Below are 27,237 nucleotides of genomic sequence, written 5' to 3' on the forward strand. Positions count from 1 at the left end.
GACTGATTTTGAATTACTAGTATATAATAATTTTAGAATGACTAGTATATATCAGAACTATACAAAGGCCTCATTTCTTCATTTTGTATTATTAGTATGAAACAAATATTTATATATTTAATTAGTTTTAAAATGTTCTACAAAATGGGTTCTAACAGATCAATGACAGAAAAATGGAAACCAGTGCTATCCTTCTTGGCCCAATGAGGAAATTTTTATTAGATTGTTTCATAGATGGGACATAGGCATGGTAAATTAGCATGCATGAACAAATAAAGTTGTCGATGCTGCTAAAATGATATTTAGTCATTAGGGCTCCTTTTGGTCCTAATTTTTTTCAGATATTGGTAACTCATAAACCAAAGAATATATCTGTGTTCAGATATTACATTCATACATTTCTAGAAATCAATTAATATATTTTGTCAAAAGGTTTAGCAGTATTTTATGACTGCTAGAATATCCATAGCTAACATTGGGAAAAAAGAGAACTACAGTATAATTCTAGATGCCTGGCAAACTAGCATAGCAAAGGCTTTTTGTTCTTTGTTCAGGTTGAAGCCAGAAAGTTCTTTTAACTTATAATCATTATAGTTTATGTTACATGATACATATAATTTATGACTAATGGTCATAAATTTCACAGTCAAATATATGTGGAAGATAATATTAATATCTGGCTTTGCAATTCTTCCTTGTTTCTATATATGCTTGTCTGCGTGTTTCAATATTTTTTAAAAAATGGGTTATGAATGAAATGTCGTAACTTTCATTTTGTAACCATAGTTTGTTATAAGAGCCGTGGTGGCGCAGTGAGTAGAATGCAGTATTGCAGACTAATTCTGCTGACTGCCGATTGGCAGCAATTTGCCAGTTTGAGTCTTACCAGTTCAAGGTTGACTCAGCCCTCCATTCTTCTTCTAAAATGAGGACCCAGATTGTTGGGGGAAATATGGCAATAATCTTAGAGAGGGCTATAAATCACTGTGAAGTGGTATATATGTCTAAGTGCTATTGCTATAGTTTGTATTACATATCATTCCATTTTAAAGACAATCCATTCGTTTATAATAACCCCAAACTTTTTTTCTGGTGAATTATTCCACTACTTCCAAATGTGAGAACAAGCTGAATAGCAATTCTGAAGCTAATCATAATACAATTTACATTGTGTTGCTTATTATACTGATTAGATAGAATGGCTAACTGATAATTAATTCTGCAAAATCAATTCTGCAAAAAGCAAAGCAGTGTATAATTAAGTTGAAACACTATTCAAACTCTCCTGGAATCTAAACAATATACTCAGTTCCTACTTGTAGTCAGCTTCTTCTTATCCTAGCATACTAAAAGGTCACTACATACCTGGATTAAATGGGTGGGGGTTACATATTACCCCAAACTGCAATGTGCCAGACATATTGTTTGGCTTAGCATTAAGTATGAATACAGCCAATCCTTTCTGCTGGAATTAAATAATTCTAATCAACTACTGACTAATGCCAATAAAATGGTTACTCATTCAAAATTGTTTTTTTAAGCTAAAGATATTATTTTTTAAATTCATTACATTTTTATGCTGCACATTTTCCCTAGAAAGCAATTCCAGGCAGGTTGTGTGTTATAAAATTTATATTTGTTTTAATTACTTTTCTAAAAATTAAAAATTTAAAACTGCAAAAACCAAAACTAAGAGACAAGGTCTTCTTATCCTGTCAACCACCTCCAGTGATAAGCACTCCCCTTAGGACCTCAAGCCAATTGGCAAAACAATGGTTTAATATGCTTTTAGTAGACAAAAAAGGTGGGCGCAGTTCCCACCTCTGATGATAGAGGGTTCCACAGAGATGGGGCCATGATGGAAAAGGCTCTTTTTCTTGACCCTGCCTGTGGGAATTCCTTAGTAAACAGGATCTGTAGCAGGCCTCTTCTGCTGGCATACTGGGGTGGCCTAGTCCCATTGGGGACTATGTATATAAAAACATATTTTAATTACAACTTTGCTAAATTTCTGTTTTAAGAACTTAAGAACAATTTACTGTGATATTTTTTTGTAGATATGATAAAAAAAGATACAGTTAGTAATACAAACTAAGCAATACACATTAGAATAATATTGATCATAAAGTGTTAATTATTTAACATACATAAAAATAGCAAATTAAAAAAGAGAAATAACGATTTTTAAAACATTTGCCACAGCATTGTTTGGTTACAGAGAAACCATGGCAATGAGTTTTGAGATTAAAATCAGTCCCAGTCTATGTCTCGGTAGAAAGAATACCATAGAAATAAGCAAGAATTGTTTTCATTCATTTGAAATGCAAAACAGCACACTCTGAGTCCCCCAAGAAGCCACCTTTTTATGCATTCTTTAGAGGGTCCCTTCTGGGATTTTACTGCCAAAATTCAACAAGAAATCACCCCCCCCAACACCTGGTCTTATACAAGTTTATTCTTTCAATTTATTCAGGAAAAGGCTCAAAAAATGTCTCCAAGGACTTCTTTGGATCCAGTAAAACTAGTAATCCAAGGACCTCTTCTCACATCGTGAGTCCATAAATCCCTATTTATGCAAAATGGATTTCCTCCCATCCTCTGGCTGGAAAAAGTGAGATAACTTAATTTGTTTCCTATTCATTTATTTGTGACTTTAGATTCCTAATTTTTCTTACAGAAACAGCAGCAGTTTATGTGGCATAATACTCTTGAATGAAAAAAGTCCTTTAAACATACTGTATCTATGTGTTTACTCTGGATACTACATGCCTAAGAATACCATTAGCAAATATTAGCACATACGTTTAGCAACACTGATTCCAGCTGTATCTGATAGTTCAATGTCCTTGCTTGTTAGAGTGCTCATTCTCCCTCCTGCTCCCTCTTTCCAGTTTGTTCATCTGCATGTTCAAATCAGTGTCTAAAATACTGTAACTCTAAAATCTGCTCTAAAATTAAATTCCTATAAAAACACTCAAGATTGCTCTATTTAGAGGAGTGTCCCTGTCAACCTCACAAGAATTTCACCTGCCATCCAGTTAAGTTTTTATAAGTATGTTCAAGCGTATAATTTAGTACCACACAGCACTTCATATTAATATGCATGGTTCCAAGACAGAGGCTCCATCAGCCAGCCTTTTGCAACTTGCATACTCTCAAATGTATGGATTCCAACCTCCAGAACGTCTAAGTCAAGTTACCACCTTTAAAGCGCTCCATGGCTTAGGACCTGGGTACTTGCAGGACCGCCTACTACCACCAATAGCCTCCCACCAGCCGGTACGCTCCCATAGAGAGGGGCTCCTCCGGGTGCCGTTGGCCAAACAATGCCGACTGGCGGCCCCCAGGGGGAGAGCCTTCTCTGTGGGGACACCTACTATCTGGAACGAGCTCCCCCCAGAGATACGGAGGATCCCGGATCTGCGCACCTTCCGCCACGCTTTAAAAACCTTTTTATTTCACCAGGCGGGCCTGGCCTAATCTTCTCCCTCTTTTATAAAAGATTTTTAATTTTTAAATATCTTTTAGTATTTTATATATTCAATTTTAAAATTGGTTTTAAATAGTTTGGGGTTTTAATTTGTCTGGGCCAAAATTATTTAATTTGATTTTAATTCTACTTTTAAATTTTGTATGTATGTGTTTTACTGTTTGGCTGTGCACCGCCCTGAGTCCTTCGGGAGTAGGGCAGTATAGAAATCAAATCAAATCAAATAATAAATAAATAACTGCTGCTGATAATTCTGAAAGTTGGAAGTCCATGCATCTAGAGAAAACCCAGTTTGGACAAGGCTCAGAACACTGGTAGAGGAAGATGAAAAGTAAACTTGATCAAGCATGCGCCTGCTACTTCATGGCAATTACAGTGGTTAAACACCCATATTTTCCTTCCCTACTATATTAGCAGGCTATTTCCTGCAGCCCCGTTTAAGATCATCTAAGGTGAGCAAGAACAATTAACACCAGGCTGCTATGACACTTCTGGATAACAGTCACTCAAATTGAGCAAAGGATGGGTTTCTTATATGCAGGAAAAGTGATGAGACAGCACCTTGTACTGACATCTAGAATTCATTTTGGCTTGCGGACTCTGATAGAATGGATAAAGTGCTCTCTAGCACTAGTTACTTGAGATGGTTTAGATTCATGCACCTTTTGGTTCTTTTGGGTAGTCTATGAGAGGCAATAGCGGTGAATTCCTGGGTTTAGGAACCGATTAATATTTCTTCAGAGGAGGGATTGAACCAGATCCCGCCTTTAGGGAAGTATTAGTTTATCCTTATTGAAGATGCTTCCCTGAATTTGGCTTCTTTAGACTACTAAAGAAGGTGAATGTGGATTTAACTGCAGAAGACCCTAGAGAAAGATGATTCGTCTGGATTCTTTTCAGTCAGAGTTCATACCTGGGATTAATGCTGCAATGGCAATGATACCCTGGTGGATGCCAAAATGTGGATAAAGGTGGGTATTTGATCTCTGAGTGATGTTCAGTAATTGAATCCTTTTGGCTCAGAGTTAGGGAACTGAAATATTGTTTTGCAGAAGTTCTCCTAGGTGTGATTCTGAGTTTGGAGTGCTGGTGAGAGATTGACTTACCAAATATTCCCTTGTGGATTCCTACTGAATTTAATTCTGTTTCTGTTTATAAAACTATATTATTTTCTAGGAACTGTTTTTTTTGTGTGTTTTCAACAATTAGTTTTAATAAAAAAAAATTCAAAATATACATTATTGTTGTTTTAAAAGAGGAAACTAGGAAGTACTTACTAGGTTTTATGGCATTTGATGTACTGGAGGATCCATTTCCCCATGTGGTAGAAGTCCCTGCTTCCTCTACTTCACCCCAACCAGGACTGGCTTCATTTGGTTCACCCCAAGCAGCGGTACCATTATCTGGTGCAGGAGGTGTGCTTTTGTTCCAGACTAAATACAGAAAGAGTTTTAATTCTAGGCTATTTATTCACTGAAGTGAATAAATAATATTCTAATATTCACAACAACATAACCTCAAAATTCAGGTAGGCCTTGACTTACAACCATTCGTTTAATGACTGTTCAAAGTTAAAACAGCAGTGAAAAAAGTGACTTATGACTGCTTTTCAAACTTGCAACCGTTGCAGCATCTGGGGTCATGTGATCCCCTTTTGCGAGCAAATTCTGTCAAGCAAATTCACCAAGGAAGCAGGTTCACTTGACAACTGTGTTACTAACTTAAAAACTGCAGTTATTCACTTAACAATTGTGGCAAGAAAGCTCATAAAATGGGGCAAACTCACTTAACAATTACCTTGCTTAGCAACGGAAATTTGGGGCTCAATTGTGGTCATAAATTGAGGATTATTTGTAAAGCATTCTATTTCTACACAGCTGATTCTACTTTATCATACAACAGTTTTAATATCTATTCTAAACCCTACATTACTGTGTTAAATCAAGTAACAGTGTCACCATTACAGTATTACATTAACAGTAGAATTTGATTTTACAGTCAATAGAATTCAAAATAATCACAAACTGTGTGTAAGAGAGAGAGAAGGACTTCAGATAAGAATTCTCTGAATGAGATCAGAAAAATGTTAATATAATATATATGGAATACATTATACCATGATCATATATAATCAATGTTATCCACAATTTGCTCAGAAAAATATGATTATGATAGTATCAATCTGTATATTGGCAAAAAGATAACATATTTTCCTCCATTGTTTTTCTGACATTAACTGTTCATATAACAATACAATATAAAGCCGAAGAAGCACTTAAGAGCTTGGGTACATCTAAGTGGAATGTAATATGTTTTTTAACTCCTGACGTCTGGAAAAGCAAAATAATTGGAATCACATAAGTTGTTGGAATTGGAATCACATAAGTTGCTCAAAGGTTCTCCACAGATGGTTATTAATATCAGACTCTATAACAAAATAATTATTATGACTGTTATGAATATTTACAAGCACCCAATCTATATTACACTGGTAAATTGTACTGTTCATCTGATAGAACAGTTAGCCTTAAAAGGACCAATCTGTTGGATAGAACATTAGAAACCTATCCTTTTATGTTCATGCTCCCTTCTCCTAAATGAGAAGTATTCAGAAAAACTTAAATATTCAATAATTTGTAGAATATTGTATTTAAAAACCCATCTAACAATAAAAAGGTGTGCAATCCTGGAGAAAATAGGTTCCAAGGATCCAACCAGTCCTGATCTAGTGGAGAATCTATCTTCTGCTGCTCCTTTATTCTCCTTGACAGAAATTGTAACAAGGAGCTCATAGTTTCTGGACATAAATGCTTTATGAATTTTATTTACATTAACTATGCATTACGCATGCTATGTGATAGGAACATCACAGGAATCTGATTCTTTGTCCAATGTGAACGAGGTTCTGGCACAGTCTGGGTCCTTCGGGAGAAGGGCGATATATAAATTAATTAATTAAATAAATAAATAAAATTCTATTCTTTTTTTAAAAGATAAAGACAGTCCAGAATTCTCCTTCCTGACATATCAGACACAAGAATAAAATTGCCTATAAACAGTAAGCATTTCGTAATATGTTATATAAGACTACTGAATTCAAGGTTTATAGTCTGTTATTTCAAGGACACATTAGATGTATGGCAAACTACAGAACAGATTTGAAAATTATTGTAGATCTGAGTTTAGTAAGAAGATGAACTGTTTGCATCATCATGAAGATCATTAAAAAAATTACCTGAGGTTGTTACTTTGCTTGGCCTTGGAGGAGGGTGGTTCTGATCTCGTGAAGCTTGTCCACTTTGTGAGTTCTTGTCCCACAGGTTCACATTCTTATAGTTGTAACTATTGGGGTCTCCCCATGCTGAGGTGCCATCATCAATATCCATTTTACGATTAATTGACTGGGGGGATGGTTCTTCCCAGCCACTGGGTTCTTCATCCTTTGAGACAGTTGATTGTGGCCCACTGTTCCAGTTAGAATTGGGTAGCCTTCCATTACCTGGAGGCTGTGGTGGTTGAGGTGGTGGTGGGTCCCAGGAACTGGGTGCCTCTGACTGCTGATGGTGCTGTTGTGGATTATTCCAGGAACTGGGTTGTCTACCAGTATCATTCCATGCTGGAGTTCTTTTATTATTATCCCACCCTGCTTTAGAAGAAGAGTTTGAATTTGCATTATTACCCCAAGTGCCAATCTCATTCTGGCCAGCTTCACTCCAACCTGATACTGATTTGTTTCCTGAAGTTTCCCAATTGCCATTTTTTGTTTGGTCAACTTCTTCTCCCCAGCCATTCTTCCCAGAAGACCATCCCTGATTAGATGGCCGCCCATTCCATCCTGGGTCTTTGTTGGAATTCTCATTCCAAGATGTTGTGACTTTTTCATCTGGTCTTCCCCCTCCCCAGTTAGAACAATTGCTCTTGTAATCATTATTCCATCCTCCAGTGTTTTTGGGCTCTTTCCATTCCGTTGGAGTTGAAAGCTCACCCCATCCAGACTTGATTGGATTGCTTTGGCTGGGTGCATCTCCCCAGCCCCCTGAGTTCTTTGTCTGTATGGCAGAACTCTCCCACCCCTCAGTACCTTTATCAGACTTTCCTTCAGCTCTTGGCATCTCTTCTATGTCCCAAACAGTATCTTGCTTGATTTGAGTTTGACCCCAACCGGTATTTGAAAGCACTCGGGGGTCTAAATCAGTCCTGCTTAATAAAGTTTGCAAAACTGCCTGACAATCAGGATGGGTAGGCCTGTATGATCGGCGTCCAGAATTGTGACTATCACTGCTTCCTGCTTTATGGTTGCTTCCAGTGCTTTGACCTCCAATCTCACTTCCTGCAGAACTAGAAGATCGTCCCCAACAGGGAGCCTGGGAATTACCTTGGTTTTCAGGAAGCGGGTGGCCCCTTTGATTGTCCCATGCTCCAGTGCTAGAATTTGGTTGGTTTGGACCATTCCATTCACCAATCTTCAGTTCATCAGACCCAGACGGCTGTTTCCATTCTCCCTGAGACATCCCTGATGTCATTTTGTTCCCTTCATTCCATTTACTTTCACCAGAGTGTTGAGGGCCAACGGTCCAAGACCCATCACCCGTAGATCTATTATTATTATCCCAAGATTCATTTCTTGACCCATTTGATTTTTGAACAGAAGCTCCCTTCCATAAGTCTTCCCTATCCTTCCCATTGTTCCCATGATTTCCAGAATTACTTTGATTAGAAGCACAGTCCATTCCAGAAGGCCCCCTAGCTGTACCCCAAGACCCAACGTTCCCAGTTTTTCTCTCTCCAGTGCTTTGTGAAGGGGTATCAGTGCTCCTGGAGGGGTTCCCAAAACCCATTTCAAAGGACATTCCCTTATTCTCTACTGGGTTTGGTGAACTTAAGTTCAAGGATATAGCATTTCCATTTTTTGGTCCATCAGTGTTGTGGATTTGAGCATGTTCTCTGCCAGAGACAAAATTAACACCCGCATTTTCCATCTTTGACTGCTGTTCCCTAGAAGTCTGACCTGTTGTATTAATCTGTGCATTTGAACCACCATTATCAGTTTCTGAAGTCCCTTTCCTTGAATTGCCCTCCTGAATTAGTGCTGGCCAAGCAGATGGGTTGCTATTTGGGTTAAAGTTGCTGAAGCCAGGATTGGGGCCAATTCTATCCTGCCCACTCAAGTTTCTCCAGCTTGTTAGACTACCATTACTCTCTGCTGAAGGACTGGAAGATTGAACAGGTTTAGCCTTGGGATCGGATTTCCAAGCCCCAAGATTACATTCATTACCAGAGCTTCCAGACTGGCACTGGTTTCCTTTTCCTTTGTTGCTACTGGTGCTTCCCAGCAGAGTGCTCTTCTCTGAGCCGGAGTTTGAGGCACTGTTGTTGTCTGTGGAGTTTTCGGAAGAAGACTCAGTATCTTTGCTAGCAATACAAGGCCACTCTTCCATGTCAGACCCGTCTACAATCACCTTGTCCCAGACATGAGTAGGGTTGACATTGGTGCTGTTGGAGGACACTCCAGGACCCCAAGTGGAATTTGCATAATTTGAAGCAGCAGCACCTCCAGTTGTTGAATCTAAAAAGGCAACAGACCAAATTATTCATAAATCCATGTAAGAGCTTAGGTAATATATACAGATTTGCTGAAATGTTAAATGTTTCACAATCCTGTGAAAGACATTCTTCACTGCATATACTTCCTAGTTGGTTGGATGCAGACTATGGTACATGGACCTGCAAGTTAAACACTCCAGTTAAGAGAGATCCTAACTTGCATAGAATAGTTTGAAAGTACTGGAGTAAAATTAGTATTGGTTGTGCTTGTATTATACTGCTCACAATATGCCAAAATGATTGGGTACTGTAAAAGTATTCTGCATCTAGTATAGGCACTGCTACAACTAGTAATCTAGTCTAAACTTCTCTATATTGTTGGAAAGTGTTATGTGAAAGCCCAAATTAACTAAATCCACAATGAGTGCAGTAGAGGACAATATCTTTGGCTCACATGGCATATTAGATTGTTTTATTTATTGATCATATTATATTGTATATAGCACAGAGTCCCACTCTGAGGGAGACGGATGGTTTAGAAATATGACATGTAAATAAATAAAATATTAAAGATTGCAAATGGTATTATAAATAGAAAATGGTAAAGAAAATGAACCAGTGATTGGAATGGTGTGAACATGGATTGGAATGGTGTGGACACGAATACCTGGAGAGAAATAAAGATGCAGATTAATTATAAATAAATAGTGTAAAGTGTTTTTCATAAAGTATGAAACAGTGCTATATCGGTTGTTGCAGGTGTTTATGAAAATAGATATCTATAGGTTGGTAACTGTATGTTATATTCCAATGAATTATGATAGCAAAAGAAACAGGTAAACCAGGTTTGGGTAAAATTATGCAAATTGTCGAATGAACATGACCGAAGGAGGAAAAAAAATTCTGCTAGACAATTTAAATGGATGAGAAGGAATGAGCTAAGATTGTAAAGAAAAAGTTACTATTAAGAATGGGAATGGTCTGTTTAAAAAAAAATCTTAGTTTGAGTATATAATCTAACCATAAATCTATACATACTTATGAATATAAATTTAAAATTACAACTGATTTAAATTGTTATGCTGAAACTGTAGAATTAGTGAAGCATAAAATAGCGATGAGAAGTTCTGAATATGGGAGAGAATTATTTGCTAGTCAAGAATGGATTTGGGAACAAAATCGACATGGAGGAAAAGTGGGAGAAAAACAGTAATGAAAGTTTAAAAAGGCACAAAAACAATATATGAATCTTCTATGAGAATTAGAAAACAAATTAATATTCTATCAGAATGAAAAGGAAATACAAGGAAAGAGGATGTAGAAGCTGCTTAAAACAGTAAAGTACAGAATGCTACAGAAAAGTGAGATGCAACATTAAACATGATTAATGAAAAAGAATGCTTAGTGGAATGAGGAAGATGAAAGACGCTTAGTAGGGAAAATATAGATAAAGATAATCATTGCTGCAATACCTGAGAGAAAGTAATTGTGTAAGATTTAGACAAAGAAAAAGATTGTTGCAAGGAATAAAGAGAACGAGGAAAAATCAGGAGACTATGCCAAGCAATGTTTACGAAAATTTTAAAAAACTGTTTGGAAAATGAATCTAAAAAAAATAACCTCCAACAATATGAACGGAATTAAAAATAAAACTCATGAAATTATATGAAAGGAAGCTGAAGTGAGGGAATGGAAGAATGCTATACAGGTGGTCCTTGAGTTATAACTGGTCACATGACTGTGATTTACGGCCCTTTTGCCCAAACTTGGCATTTACTTCCAGTTTCCAGCAAAATGCCCCATAGAAAACAATGAGTTTGCTTAATGACCATGGATATGTTTAAGGACTATGATGATTTGTTGAACTACAGCTTCAAAAAGCTCATAAAATTAAGTCGGTAACAAGGATGATCCACTTTTGACATCAAAACTTATGACCATAATGGGAAGGCCTCATTATGGTTATAAGATGAAAGCTACCTGTAAATATTAGTGTCCAAGAACGAATTGATGAAAAGGAAATAATCCCACTTGTGAGAATGTTGAAAAATAATAAGGCTGCAGATGTTAACTGTTCAAAATTCTGAAATATGCATATGGCCTCCTTTTGCAGTGGACCTACAACCAAAAGAAAAAAGTAAGGTACCAGGCTAGAAAGTGGGAGGAGTTCACATCCTGCCTTAGCCATGAAAGCTGGTTGGGTGACTTTGGGCCAATCACTTTTTCTCAGCCCAACTCAACACAAGGGGTTTTTGCTATGAGGGAAGTGTGTTGAATATGTTCGCTGCCTTGAGTTATTTGTAAAAATAATAAAAGGCAGGACCACAAATAAATAAAATAAAAATGAATTAAAAATACATGTTTCTGTTCATTATCTGGAAATCAGTACTATGTGAAGAGAAACCTAAATTGAATGCAATGAAAATGAAGTGTTTAAAATGTGATTAATTCCCAAGTCCTGTTTTGAAAATAACTAGAAAAAGATCTGTTCAATGCTTATTTAACAGTTCTGACTGGCCCAAGAATGGTTGGCTCTTGCCTTGTCAGCTTCAGCTATAAACAGCTGTAAAGTCTAAGTTTGATGGTAGAACCATACTGCCTATGGGATTTTTGAGAAAGTAGATCACTTACAGCATGAGAATTGGCTACTAATATTTTATGTTTGATTCTGAAATAATACTTAGCCTGGAAATGATCAAAGTGCTAAGAAGGAAATCAAACATTCCATTGGAGAAAAGCAATCTGGAATACAATGCACCTTACTTACCATAAGGAAGAAAATTTCTATTTTATTTTTATTGGCTTAAATCTGTGAAAGCGAACAGGTGAATGGAAGACTATAATATCTATGCACCACTAAAACACTCATTGTCCGTCTGTACCTTTAATTAATCCAAACAGTGCATCAGAGCACACCGATTTTTGAATCAGGGTGTCTTAAATCCTCTAACTTAAAGACATGTGAAAAATCTGTTCCACAGGAGTAATGGGACCCATTACTCCTGTGGAATTGGAATTTCAAAGATCTTCAGACAACATTTATTTCCAAAGTTGTGGCTCCAGTGTCCCTGCAGTTATGTGTTTGTGATTTCTGATGTTCCCTGCCAGCTTCCCACAAGCAAAGTCAATGGGACAGCTGGCAGGAAGTCAGAAGACACTCCTGTACCCACTGTTGGTTGTTGTTTTTTTTGTCTGTCTGTGGCCATTCTGTTTATTTGTTTACATAGATAAATACCAATTTATTATTGGCAATGATACCAATGGGTGGTGTTTGTATAGTATAGCAGTTTCAGAATACCTCAACCGGAATAGCACCTGTTTCTGAATGCCCAAGCCTTACAAATGGCTTCATCTTAATTCTAACAGTTTAAAAAATGATGATTACATTAGGTCTAACCCTAGGTTATGAATAAAATTGAACTATTTTGTATATATTTAAGGCTTTCTTACTTGGCAGATGCCATATAAGAACAATCAACAAAAAAGCTAATCCAAATATGAACCAAGTCTAAGAAGCTGTCTAGCAGCAAAGAAACTCTTAGTAGAAATTGTCATAAGACCTTCATAAATGGCATTACTGTTGGGTCCAGGGAGCTTCTGCATTTGCTGTAATATGGATGGCCATGATCCGATTTGGCTTTTTTTCAGAGATTACTACTGCCAGGCATAGAATTCACTTTTTTCTTCCTTAGGTGCCTGAATGCTTCACAACTAGGAAGAAAATCTTGGTCAATCTACTGTTACTTTGGATGGGAATGATAAAAGCTGTTGTCTCAATGCCTTTGCTAAATCCTGGTACCACATACACTTTGCTGAGACCCGACAGCAAAGAGTTGGCATCTTGATAAACCTTCTTCCTGCTTCTCTTCTTCATCCACAGAAGATTCTTAAGACAAGGTTATGATACTAATAACTGGGAAAGAGATGGATGGCATTATAAAGAATGGTAAACTACTTCAGAAATGGATTCCCAATTGTACTTCCATGTGCTAAAAAGACTCACTATGGTTTGTTGAAATTGGTGAGCAAAGAGGAGGAGTGTGGAATGTAAATAAATATTTTATACTGAGGCAGATATGGTTTGATACTGCAAAATAGTCTGATTTCAGTTCTGATAAAACTGACAATGTGAGTTACCAGTGTCACTTCAGAACTGCTTCTCCTCCACACCTGGTCAGAAGTGCTTTGAAGACTTTTCATATTTATAAGCATGGTATCCAGCTAGTGGTTGATCAGACAATCCTAAGATTTCAAGCTCTATACTAGAAATGCTGAAGATAGTGAACAGGATTTTAAATTTACAGTCACATTAGGCTTCAGAATCATCACAGAGAGTACTCAAGAGCAGCAGCATCATGGCTTTCTGGATTCCTTGGGGCTGCTGTATATGAAGTAGAAACGACCTATTGTCAAAGAAATTATTGGAGGTACAAACATCTTTTTGTGATAAACTTGACTTATGAACACCTGACAATGCAATATGAGCAAAAAAGGCAGCAAAGCAGCGTTGTTTAGCTGCGGTTAATTTACTCAGATCTCACACCTATAAAAATGAAACACCAATAGAGAAATTTTGAGAAAAAAAAAGTTTTGGTGCACAGAAGAGAACACAGGAGATTGATAAAAGTACGATCCTCTTCTAGGACATTTTTAGATACAAGGATTACCAAAAGTGTCGAGTTCTTGATCATTGTATTATATTGCTAACTGCTCTCCAGCCCCCCTAGCTTTCTGGTTACCATTTTGATGTATTATTCTCATTGTGTTGCTTTGTCATTTGTTTATTTTATTGTTTTATTATTTTACTTCTGTTCTGTTTACACTTTTCATTTTTCTTCATTTTTATTATTGTAAGCTGGGGTCCCCAACCCCCGGGCTGCGCAAGTGGTGGGACAGCATGCACAGCTCCATTTATGCTAATGGCTTACACAACGCTCACACAGAACCATTCCCTCCCCCCTATCAGACTGCAAAGCCGGAAAGGTTGGGGACCACTGTTGTAAACTGCCTAGAGTAGCCCAATGGCGAGATAGGCAGCAGATAAATCTGACAACTATATAAAAAATATTGTTATATAATCCATCAATATAAATCAGAGCATGATGTATCCAGCATGTTTTTATCATTTGTTCAGTAAGAATACAGATAGCCAAACATAATTCTTAGCATACTATTTAGCATACTATCAAAATAACTGATGTGGGGAAATAAACAGTGTGCATGTAGGATGTGTACTCTTAATTCTGTGGCAGCAATCACTCAAAATACCCCGTTGGGAACCTCTACATCACCCTGTTAATAAAACATAAATTAACATTTCAATGGTCAATATATAGTAAAATCAACCTTTTGTAGAACTCATTCTAGATGTTATAATGGTTTAAGAAGTCTGGATATCCAAAGATTTAACACTCAGTGGCTTCAGCTCATACTCTCTGGGTACAAGATGTTGATGCCAAAAGGAGTAGACCCAAAGTTGTACTGGATGCATTAGTTGCTACCACTTTGTGTTTAATGCCAGGAAGCCTTTGCTCCTTTAAGCAACTTGCTATACGTAGCTATGACAGACTGCTTTATAAATTGCACCATACAAGCTATTAGTGACTGCCTACCCTGCCAAGATAGAAATTTCAGGTCATAAAACTATGGTCTGAACTGAAAAGCTTTATATTTAAACTTCCTACTACATTCTCCAATGTTCAGGCTGTAATAACTTATTATTTTAATACCAAATTAAGGTATTATAATATTCATATGCTATCAGTGTTGTCACCAAACTAAAGGAGATGCATTCCCCTTTGCAAGCCTTTATAGTAAACCAAACTACACAGGGCTATTTGGCTCAAACACCTAACAGACTTAAGTCTATATTCTAAAACCGCCCCCCCCCCCCAAAAAAATCACCCTTCGGAATTCATCTTTTGGACTGGTCAAATGACTGAAAATTAAATAATTTAAATAAAATTAAATAATTTTCACTGGAAATATATTCCATTTTACAGGCTGTTATGAAGTTATTCCCCAGTTTAAGACAATCACTTTCCAGTGTTACTACATGTAGAAACATTTATTGTATGTATCTCACATGCTAGTAAAAGCATGAAATCCAAAACTGAATAATACATTGAACAAGAACTGACAGACATACAATTTGACCCAGAAGAAGCACAGGTACCCAAGGTTACATTGCTAACATCTGATGGATAATGGGAAAGACGAAGGAGTTTTTATAATTTTAAAAGCAAGAAATAACACAAATCACTGACTTTCAAAAGATAGCAATTATTTGATTACTTGATTATACTAGAGTTACTGATTATGTGGACTATGGCCTGCCCTTTGAACTATTGCATGGCCTACCTTTTCAAAACAAGGAAATGCCAGGTTACTCAGGTACTTGTATGATGACCAAGGAAACAACAGTTAGAACAGAATATGGAACAATTCAATGGTTCAAAATTGGGACAGGAGTTGCCAAGGTTAATTTATATGCAGAATACATCACCTTGACAGCTGAAATCAAGGAAAACCTAAGGAATCCCTTGTGGAAGGTGAAAGAGATATTACAGTAGTAGTATACTATTGCTCAATATTAATAGAAACCAAGGTTAAAATAATAGGCAATGCCAATCTAAACAAATACACATAAATATAGTAGATTATTTTCCTAGGTTCAAAAATTCATGACTGAAGCTATAAAATAGATGTTACTAGTTACATCTTAGTGGTAATATATAGCTATGAAAATGGGACCATAAGAATGGCTGAACAAAGCAAAACTGATGCCTTTGAATTTCAATGTTGGAAGAAAATTGACCTGAGCCCCATGAACCATAAGAAAGGCAAATAATTCAATGCTAGATGAAGTAAAACTGGAAGTCACAATAGCCCTAATAGTGCAGCTAAAATTTAGTTTGGACACATGAGAAAGAGTCATTGGGGAAGATCCTGATGCTTAAAAAAATAAAAAAAATAAAATAAAAATCAAAGGTCATTAAAGGTAAAGGCTGATAAAAGATAAAGTGATTAGATGCTATCACTGATAGCACAACCAGGAATATATAAGTATTCAAAGCAGTTTCTCGCAGAGTCTTAAGAAAAATTATGTCTTTTAGGTCTCATATTGGATCTGACTGTCTTCATATTTACAGTTAATACAATTATGTGACCCTGAAGCAAAGTAATTCATATACTTTCCTTTACAAGACTTACATGCAAAATGAAGCAGGTACATATATAAAACTTACCTATTTTAACTTCTCAGCAATAATTAAAAAACAAGAAGCAACTATAACTTTGGAGGCAGGCTAATGCAACTTCAACCTATCATATTCCATTTGGATATGTTCAGTGCTTGTTTCTTCTCAATATTCACATCATCTCATCTGGCCTAGCCATCAGCAGTGAAGACTGGACCTTACTGCTGTGCTGGCTAGGCAGGAGAGATTTGGACGAAAGAAATGTCCAATCACATTTATTTATCTTATTTATTTGATTTCCAATCATATGTTGCAAAACAACTTAAATACAATGCCGCAGGCACTCTGTGAGACAGCTTGAAAAAGAAACATTTTGTTTCATGCTGGAAACAAAAATGTTCTTGTGTTTTCACTTAAAAACTATGACAGCATTACAAATTCTAGTGACTGCGCTGTATCAACATGCAAGTTTATTTCACTATAGAATGTTCAATTTCATTATGGTTCTTTCTCTTGCTAAAAACAAACCTCTTCTGGGCATGTGATAACTTTAATATGTTCATTGGTTCTGATAACAACCTGATCTAGTATCAGGTTATTTCTGAATTCATATGAACTAATATTCACATTTTCAGGATCAGAAGATTCCAAATCTCTGACCTGAAATCAGAAGAGTTTGAAATTAGAATGTTTTTTTCACTTCCCTCAAAGGAAATATGCTGGAAAAAAATGTAATCTGTTTTTATAAAAAAACTACTTACCTAGTTTTATGTGAATAATTAAAGTAAAAACTTTCTAAAAAATATTTATTGCAATATTTATTTGATTTGTAATCTGCCTTATTACCAATGACTGTGATTATCCTTCAAAGGTTGCCAGAGATTTCAGGATATAAATGAGTAAATAAAAAATCAATTTCTAAATTCAAAATACACAAATATATGACAGCAGACAGCAAAATACTAAGCAGAATGCTAATGGTTTCATACCGGTTGCAGTCCCACTGTCACATGGCAGTAGCACTCCTGTTACTGGTTGTGCGTTGTTTGGATTTGCTCCAGGTGCTGGAGAGGAAGTAGGCCCTACTCCACTTCCAAGGAGCATACAAGATGGCGGAGGGGGCTGTCCACGTTTCAATAACACTTTGTGGTCCTGCTGGCAACGAAATCGCGGCGGCACCTCCCGAGGCATGTAGCGGGCAGCGCTTGGCGGTTGACCATTCGGCACTGCCACCCTTTTGGCATTATTGCCACCATTTATAGGTGGCGATGGAGAGCTGCCAATTGGGCTGGCGGTCACTGGTTGGCTTAAACTTGTTTTTGTCGCTTCGGGCACTATAATGAAAAATATTGGGTGGTATTCAGTATTGTTTGCAAGTTTAACAGTGTCATAAAATCACAATAAATAAGAGCTATTAAAATATTGCTAACTTTAAGGACGAAGAAAATTAGGAATCACTATGACATGAATTCACAAAGAAAAAAAAAATCAAAATTAGAGAAGTTTGCCAAGAATCCACTAAAAGCTTTTCAGTCAATCAGCTATAGTTATCAAGATGGTGTTCTCCACCCAAAAAAAAAAAAAAAAAAAAGAGGGGGAGGGAGTAAAAGTTTCCCCTGTCCAGCCATGTCTGACTCTAGAGGGCGGTACTCATCTCAGTTTCTTAGCCAAGGGAGCATTGTCTAAAAAGGCTTCCGTGGTTAAGTGGCCAACATACACCGAAGTGCACAGAATGCCATTACCTTCCTACCAAAGTGCTACCTATTTATCGAGTTGCATTTGCATGCTTTGGAATTGTTAGGTTGGCAGGAGCTAGAGGGAGAATGGGAGCTCTCCCCGTCTCAGACTTTCAACCTTCTGGTTGAGTACTAGAATATTAATTCACAGTATTCCATTATTGAGGAAATTGAAAGAAAAAAAATATTTAGGAATATCACTTTGAGAATTCAGTATCCATGAATAAGTAAGTTTTTGTGCTAAAGTAAGTAAGTTAAAAGTTAGGAGACTACATGTTAATATGTGCGTGTGCACATATGAATGTCAAGAACGCAAACTGAAATCCATGTGTCAAAGCCTTAGCAGCAAAGCAAGGAAACCAAATCCACATGGAACTCCATTAATTGGGTATGGGGATTGGGGATTCCTCGATTAAGGAAAATTGAGAAAATAAAGAATTAGATACAGAATCTAAATAAGCAAAATAACGACACTGATTTATGAATTAATATGCTAAAGTGGTGTCTGTGAATTATTTGAAACTTTTTTCCTCAGAATGCAAAATTAAAAGACTAAATGTCCTTTCCCCAAGTAAGCCTGTCACTGAAACATCCATCCAGAATTCCCACACACCAAGAAACAAAATCTATAAATATGAACAAATTTCTTTTAAAAAATAATGAAAGCAAATGAGCAATTATTTTAACTGCTAGACCATAAGGGAATAAAATAACAGAAAAATTGCTTAAACGATTTGTAGCCTGAGTGGCGTAGGAGGCTAATGCCTCCTAAGGCAGCATTTAACATCCAGCTGCCTGCAATTACTGCGAGTTCAATTCTCCCCAGGCTCAAGGTAGACTCAGCCTTCCATCCTTTTTAAGATGGGTAAATTGAGGACTCAGTTTGTGGGGGCAATAAGCTGACTTTGTATAAATATACAAAAGTATGAAGGCTATTGCTTAACGCATTGTAAGCCGCCCTGAGTCTCCGGAGAAGGGCGGCATATAAATCAATTTTTTTTAAAAAAAATTTTTTTTTTACAAATTTTTTTTATAAACTTTATTAAAACACATATAAAAACATTTACAAAACATACAATATATAAGTAAATTTTTCTTTTAAAGCAATATTTCATAGTGGTTCTTCAACTAATACGGTTGTGATTATTCCCCTTATTCTGAGCCTAGTAGTTTTTTCTTTTCCCTTTTCACCCCCACTTCTTCCCCCCCCCTAGGATTCCCCCTTTAGCAATCTTTATATTTGGATTATACCGTTGTTTTTGGATTTCCCTGTTCATGTTTATTTGCCCATAAGAAATTATTTATATACATATTTACATCTTTATTCTATCCTTCTTGTATCTATGTATCTTTAGTAGTGGCGTTATACCATTGGTACCATTTGTCCCATATTCTGTAGTACTCTGTCTCTTCTTTTTCCTTAATCTCTTTTGTTAGTCTATCCATTTCAGCACACTGCACAATTTTATCTATTACCTCTTCGTCCGTTGGGATTTTTTCCTGTTTCCAATTTTTTGCGTACGTTATCTGAGCTGCCATTAGGATATGTATCATCAGGTATTTTATATCTTTAGGATATATTTTTGTGAAGATTCCTAGCAGGAAAGTTTCTGGTTTCTTCTCTATTTGTAACTTTATTATTTGTTCCAACCATTTCTTAATGTTAAACCAAAATTTCTTTGTTGCCGGGCACATCCACCATAGATGGTAAAAGGTACCTTGTGATTTTTTACATTTCCAATATAATGAACTGTTTTTCGGATGGATTTTTGCCAGTCTCGTAGGCGACATATGCCACCTATAAAACATCTTCAGCTGGTTTTCCTTATATGCCACCACTAATGTTAATTTTGAATTCATTTGCCATAGTTCTTCCCACTTCTCCAAGTCTATTGTATGATTAAAATTTTGCATCCATTTGATCATCGTACTCTTCACTATTTCCTCCTCCATCTTGTATCACAGTAGAAATTTATAAATTTTACTAATTAATTTCTCTTCTGCGTCTAATATAATTTTATCTAGTTCTTGTTTCTCTCTGTAAATTTCATATATTTTTATGTGTTCCTTGTGTTTAGATTGGATCTGTGTGAAAGTCCACCAGTCGATTTCTCTATTTAGGTCTATTTCTAATTGTTGTTTGGTTTTCAGTTTCCCTTGATGATCAATTAAGTCTTTGTATCTAATTATATTTTTAGGTTCTGTTAAGTTTGGGTGCCTTACTGCTTCTGATGGTGATAGCCAAATCGGAATTTTTGTATACTGTTGTTTTTTAATTTTTAGCCAGATTGGTAGTATTGTATTCCTAATTGTGTGTCTTTTAAAATAGATATGTGTTTTATATCTTTCATCCCATAGAAAGGAGTGCCAGCCCGCTTGTAGTTCGTGGCCTTCATTAGTTAATATCCTGCTGTTTTTTAATTCCATCCAATCCTTTACCCATAACACCGCCGCTTGATAATAGAGTTCCCAATCCGGGAGTGCTGTTCCTCCTCTATCTTTTGTATCTTGGAGTAGCTTATTTTTAATTCGTGGTTGCTTCCCCTGCCATATGAATTTGGACATTATCTTATTCAATGTTTCAAAAAAAATAATTCTCTAATTTTATTGGAGCGACCTGAAATAAATATAATAGTTTTGATAGGATGTTCATTTTAATAGTGGAGAATCTTCCCATTAGTGAAATCTGTAGGTTTCTCCAATTATCCAAATCTTTATCTGTATTATTAATTTGTCGTAATTGTTTTCTTTTATTGATGAGCTTCTTGGTGACAGCCAGATCCCTAAGTATTTTATTTTCTTCGTTATTTGAATTTGTGTACTATTCTCCAATTCCTTTTCTTGATTCTTCATAAGATTTTTTACTATTAATTTCAATTAATTTCAATTTATTTTTAGTCCAGCCACCTCTCCAAATTCCTCTATTTTCTTAAACAATTTTGGTGCTACTTCTAATGGTTCCTCTGCTATAAATACAAGGTCATCGGCAAAAGCCTGAACCCTGTATTCTTCTCGTCTTATTTTTAACCCTTTAATATTTTTGGTCTTCCCTAATTTTTTTTAACAAGATCTCCAGTGTTAAGATGTACAATAATGGAGACAGTGGGCAGCCTTGTTTAACTCCTTTTGTTATATCGAATTGGTCTGTCGTGTCGCCATTCAAAATTACTCTTGCTATTTGTTTTGTGTAAATTTATCCTATGTTTTTTTCAAAAATTTTTCCTAATTGCATACTCTTTAATTGCCCCTTTAAAAATTTCCAATTTAGGTTGTCAAATGCTTTTTGGACATCAAGGAAAACCAATGAAGCTTGTTTCTCCAGATGTGCTTCGTTATATTCAAGTGCATTTATTATTATTCTCATATTGTTCTTAATTTGGCGGCCCGGCAGAAATCCATTTTGGTCCAGATGAATATAATTATTCAATACTTTTTTGATTCTTTCCGCTATAATTATTGCAAATACTTTATAATCTGTGTTCAATAAGGATATTGGTCTATAATTTTGAATTAATTGATGATCCGTGTCCACTTTGGGTATGATTGTGATTATTGCCTCAGTCCAGGTTAACGGGATTTTTGTCTTCTCCAGAGCCTCGTTATATACCTCTAACATAGTTTCTCCTATTGTTTCCTGTACAGTTTTATATAATTCCACCGGCAGCCCATCTGGCCCTGGTGTTTTGTTATTTTTTTGTTTTTTCAGTGCAGATTCCAATTCCATCTTAGTTACTGGCCTGTTTAGCATTTCTCTTTGTTCATCTGTAATTACTGGCATATCCGATCTTTTTATATATTGTTTTATCTTTTCTTCCTCTACTTCTTCTTGTTTATATAGATTTGCATAAAATGTCTGGATAATTTCTTTTTTCACCTCCCTGCTATATTGAATTTCCCCTTTTTCTGCCCATTGATTTACTTCTATTTCTATTTTTTTTACCCCGGTTCTAATATTCGCAGTCATCCAGGCCATGTCAATCCTGGACCAGGATTGGTGAGGGTGAGAATAGAAAGTGAACTGGTTCTCATCTTCGTGTGTTTCCCTCCAAACATCTCTCAAATTTATTTCCATGGGGTAGAAAAAATTCTTTTGAGAGTATTTCTTTTTTTCTCTTATTCTTTTTGCCACTTTTATAATCTTTTTTCACATCTACTATCGCATTGTAATCTCCAATTAGACAAATATCTTCGTATTCTAATTCTACTATTTTTTTATGTATTCCCTTAAAAAATTCCTGTTGACTTTGGTTAGGGGCATATACTACTACTAATAATATTTTCCTGTTTTCTAGTACTAACTCAACCATCACCGTTCTGCCTTCCTTGTCTGCATATAATAATTTCGAATCTATTCTTTCTTTTACGTAAACCGCTACTCCTCTTTTCTTTTTTTGAATCAGGGATGTATATAATTTTCCTAATTTTGGATTTTCTAATATTTTTTGGTACCCTTTTTTAATGTGTACTTCTTGAAGGCGTATCACATCTGCTCCTAATTTTCGTAATTTTGTAAATGTTTGAGATCTTTTCTTCGGTGCGTTTAGTCCGTTTATATTTACAGAAAAAAGTTTCATTGCCTCTTCCATTACCTAATGTAGTTGTTTTTTGGTGTGTCTTGTTTCCATCCGTGATTTTGTTCTTGCACTTTCTCTTTCCTCCCTTTCTTTCTCTTGGCTTTTCCTTACTTCTTTCTCTTGCACCACTTCTATTTGTTCTTCTTCCTGGCTTCTACTTTCTGTTTCTTCTTTACTTTCCTGTTCTTCCTCCTGGTTAAAGTGCACGTTATAAAATTCCCCCACTTTTCTGGTGTGTCTGTTTTTTGTCTTCCCAGGTGACCAAGATCCCTTCCGGAGTTAACCATCTAAACATTATTTTATATCTGTTCAGTTGGGTTGTTAGAAACAGGTATTTTTGACATTGGTTTCTGATTCTTCAGGGTATTTGTTTTACGACTGTGATTTCTTTTCCTTTATATGTCAGCATTTCTTCCCTAGATTTCCTATATACCTCGTCTCTAACTGATCGTTTTGAGAATCTGACATGTACTTCTCTCGCCAGGCGGTGCCTTCTTATATAGTTTGTGTGTACGCGGTATGTTTTGTCCAATTCTCCTTTTATTTCTAGTTTGTCTTTTTGTATTATTTCTGACACTATCTCCTCCATTTTTTCTCCCAAGTCTTCATCTTTTTCTTCTATTATATTTTGAAAACGGAGAATATATGAAGCTTTCTCCATCTCGAGCACTGCTATTGAGTCAGACAGTTCCTTATTTAATTGAAAGGCTTTTTGCTCCATTGCCTCTACTTTTGTCTCTACTTGGTCTATTTTTGTTTCTGCTTTTCTGATTCTTTGTTCGTTTTCTGTTATTGATTGTTGGATATCTCCAATTTTGTCATTCATATTTTTAATATCCTCCCAAACTTCTCCAATTTCATTTTTAATCTCTGCATGGAATGTTCTCATTTCTTCATGGTTTTCTACCATTTTTTCTTGTGTTTTTAACAGTGTTTCCTGGATCATTGAAAACATGCTTTGCATGACATTTAGTGTCAATTCCGGTTTTTCTTTCTCCTTTTCTTTTCCTACCATGCTAATGTTTTTTGTTGTAGTGGTGATGCCACCATTGTTGTTGTATTTATAGCTGGTTTTTTCTCTGTTTTCTTTATGGTAGATATTGTTGACTTTTTTAATGCTCGTGTAAAACTTTCCCACACTAACATATAATTTTCAGTCGCTAGTTTCCCTTATGGAGTTTCCACACTTTGATCACACTATCATTAATTACTAATCACTTAACATTACTTAGTTATTATTTTACAAGTTTTCACTTCTTATTTTACAGTATTTTCAATCAATCTAGGTTATAATTCATTCACCTTCCCCTTTTTCAAATTTTATGAATTCACCAGACCTATATATTTCAAAGTTATAATATAATTTCTGTTTCCCCCCCTATGTTTTTCATTATCTTACTGACTATCTAACATATAAAAAAGCAATTTATTAAATATAAAAGTAAGAGAAAAGTTTTTTTTCCTTAGTAGTACTTAACGTACCTTCTCCGATCTCGTGAGTGGCTGTAAATGTAACTATTTCCTGTAGTCCATTCGTGTCAGTCTTTCTTCCCCCCGAATCTTAGTCTTTCTCTCTACGATTGCTGCTAACGCCACTCTGTTTTTAAGTCCCAGAGGCACTTCTAAAACCCTTTAAGTTCTTCTTAGCCCTCGCTGTTATTTAGGTTGTACGATTTATCTCCTTCTCTGGCTCCGTCTTTCTCCACCACCGTTTCTGAGTCCTAGAGTTATCAGTCCTCCGATATTGCCTAGTCACTCTGTGGGTTTCTTCTTCCTCACACTGTTGTTCTTTACGTCTTGTTGCGCTTCTATTTTAGTCCGCCGCTGTTAGTTAATCCGTCAATTTTGCACCCACCTCAGTCCGCGCTTCTCTGTGTAGTTCGCATATTCCGTCTGGGGCTCCTTCGCTCAACCACTCGAAACTGCTATCCACTCTTGGCTTCACTCTAGGCGGCTGCCATCGCTCCTATCCACCCTGAGGCCGACTTTCTCTCCACCAGCTTAAAGAGGTTCGTCCTGTATCCCCTCCGACACTAGCGCAGCGCCGGGGGGCTTCAAGACTTCCCCTTTTATTTCCCGATCTCTACGGGATCGGGAGTGCTCTCAAAGAGCTTCTAATAGAGAGTTTTGGAGTTCCAGAAACGGCAGCCCCGTTTCCTCACCCCCTTCATGATGACGTCACCGCCGGAAGTCCTGATTTGTTTTGTTTTTCATTACAGAAAGTATTTAAAAAATGTTTATTCTATCAGTATTTGTCAGGACCAAGAACAAAGTATGACATGTGGCATTACTTCTGAATAGTTTCATTTATTGTTCTTCATCTAGAGACAGATGCTTGCCAGACTAAAGCAATCATCTACATAACTATAGATATATTATAAGGAGTAGCAGTTTAAATCCTCCTATTGCCTATCAAATTTTCCAAGCTCTCCTGTCTCTTTGCCCTCCTTCCTGGGAAACCAGACTATATTCTACCATAGTATTTAAGTGGGGCAAATATACTGTAAACAACTGTAAGAAAGAACTACTTTGTAACTAGAAATATAGCTTATTTTTTAACTTTGTCTTTGTATTAGATTGGATTCTGCAAAGTATACACAAAACCTTTTTATGTGTTCAATATCTTACACTTTTTCATTTTATGATTTTAAAATGTTTAAAACATTCGACAAATTCAGACTAAAAAGTAGAGACAGAAATAAGAAATGCATGAATACTTACTTTTTTTAAAAAAGCTTACACATCTTGACACAATCTTAAAAATACATAAACATGAAATAACTTTGATAATCTTTTATCAAAATCTTCAAAGGTATCCTACTTAAGTAGGGTAATAAGTTAATAAAATGGGAAGGTTAGTATTCAGAGAAAACAGAATTGTACAGCTTGAATTATTACCCTGTCTCTCCGAAAGCATGACCCACCAAAATAATAAGCCCAAACTGAATTTCTGGGGGTGGGCCTAATATTACCCCTATCCCGAAAATAATCCCAGGGGAATGGGCGTGGCCAGCACGAATGGCGGCGTGGGCAGAACTGTTTGGCTGGCCCCTTGGGGCACTGCAAACACAGCTTTTGCCTTTCTCTTTCTGGGCGCAGCACTTCTGCTTGTTGGGCCACTTCCCAGAAGCCGGCAGCTCCACGGCCAGCTGCTTTGCTTTTTCCCTTTTTTTGGGAGGCTCACGTAAGGAAAATGGGGAGGGGAATTTTCCTGCCTGCCATCCTTCTCTTAATCTGTGCGGAGCTTGAGGAATGGATGACAGGCAGCAAAATTCCCTCCCCATTTTCCTCCCGTTTGGCAAAAAGCCTTCCAAACGCTGAGGTTTTGGAATGGAGGCGATGGTGCATCCAGCTCACTGAGTCTAGCCTGCTGCATCTCAAAAAAAGTAAGACCGCCTCAAAAATAAGCCCAAGTGCTTATTTTCAAGTCTAAAAGAAAATAAGACTTGGTCTTATTTTCTGAGAAACACGGTAGTACAAAACATGTTCAGAAATAATCTGGTCATAAATAGTGAGATGACATATTATTTCGACAAGTCATGAAGAAGCCTCAAAGAATCTCTTCAGTCTCAGTAAAATAAGAAATGAAGTGATAAATGAGTTTAAAGAGGTAAATTGATGTACCTTATAGTACATCCTTTACACAGGATAATATTTCTTTTCAGTATAATTATGAAGCATTTTAAGTCACATTGGGTATGATTACATCTCAGCAGGTAACAGTTTCTAACCCACCTCTTAGTTAATGAAGTTTGTCTAGAGGCTATCTTTACATTTTTAATAAATCATTATACTGTAATAAGTTACAATAAATGCAAATTACATGTTATAAATTATTTAAAACATTTATTTCTGCTCTAAATGGTTTAACGTTAAAAATGGATTGTAAGCAGGAGAGCTAAAATGATTATGTTGGAAAGCAAACATCGAATTCCCATGAAAAGCACCTCTTGAGTTTAATATCCTAGCAGACGATCAAAGAACAAATTGAATTTCGCTAAGAAAAAGTGCCAACGTCTGTATTAGATAACACAAAAGGACTTCTTTTGATATTTGAAGGGATGGCTTCTACAACTAATTTGGTTGTTCTTCATGATATGTTTATGAAATTGACTCATGGATGAATCAAAAAAGACTTCTCAAATAAAATATTATTGATGCTGATTCATTCCTACCCCAAAAGACAGAATTCTGTCATAAAAGCAAAAGGTGCTTCAACACAGTATTAGTTTAAGAGTGTGCACACTTATGAAACCAAATATGTTTGCTATTGTCATTTCCACCCTAAAACATTTTAGCTTATTTTTCAATTAAATTGTATAGCTTATATATTATATTGACGATGGAAAAAATTCTGAAGTGATTTTTTTTTTACATCTCAAAAACGTGGCATTTTAACACGGGTGTGTAGACTTGTTATACAGCCTCTATTATCTGATTCTGTAAAATCCTTAACTGTCACACCATGAACAATCTGGAAATTTTTCAGATAATCCCACATGAAACTCTTTGAAGTTCAATCATTTTGTAAGTAAGGCAGGTGTTACCAAATTCAAGATCTACCTACCAAATAAATAAACATAGTTAATGTCTTAATCAAGAGTGAAATGATTTGCATTTCATCATGGTTAAGTGTCCAGATATCCAGAATCAAAAACTGTTCTAGAACATAGAACTGTGCTTAATTTTAAGAA

The 27,237-nt window shown here is 36.1% G+C and overlaps 1 protein-coding gene across 10 annotated transcripts in view; it reads right to left on the minus strand.

The window, feature by feature from the left end:
• The window catches only part of TNRC6B (trinucleotide repeat containing adaptor 6B), a 142,259-nt gene that overhangs the window by 43,908 nt on the left and 71,114 nt on the right, over positions 1–27,237 (minus strand). For all 10 annotated transcript variants that reach the window (XM_070947217.1, XM_070947214.1, XM_070947210.1 and 7 more), the window contains 3 exons: positions 17,223–17,567; positions 6,726–9,056; positions 4,768–4,923 (listed from right to left, as the gene is read on the minus strand). In XM_070947217.1, coding sequence (XP_070803318.1) covers positions 4,768–4,923; positions 6,726–9,056; positions 17,223–17,567 — 2,832 coding nt within the window. The remainder of the gene's footprint in view (positions 1–4,767; positions 4,924–6,725; positions 9,057–17,222; positions 17,568–27,237) is intronic.

The sequence above is a fragment of the Pituophis catenifer genome, unplaced genomic scaffold (genome assembly GCF_029215685.1).
Source record: "Pituophis catenifer annectens isolate HBS135680 unplaced genomic scaffold, rPitCat1.0.hap2 SCAF_7, whole genome shotgun sequence".
NCBI classification, from domain to species: domain Eukaryota; kingdom Metazoa; phylum Chordata; class Lepidosauria; order Squamata; family Colubridae; genus Pituophis; species Pituophis catenifer.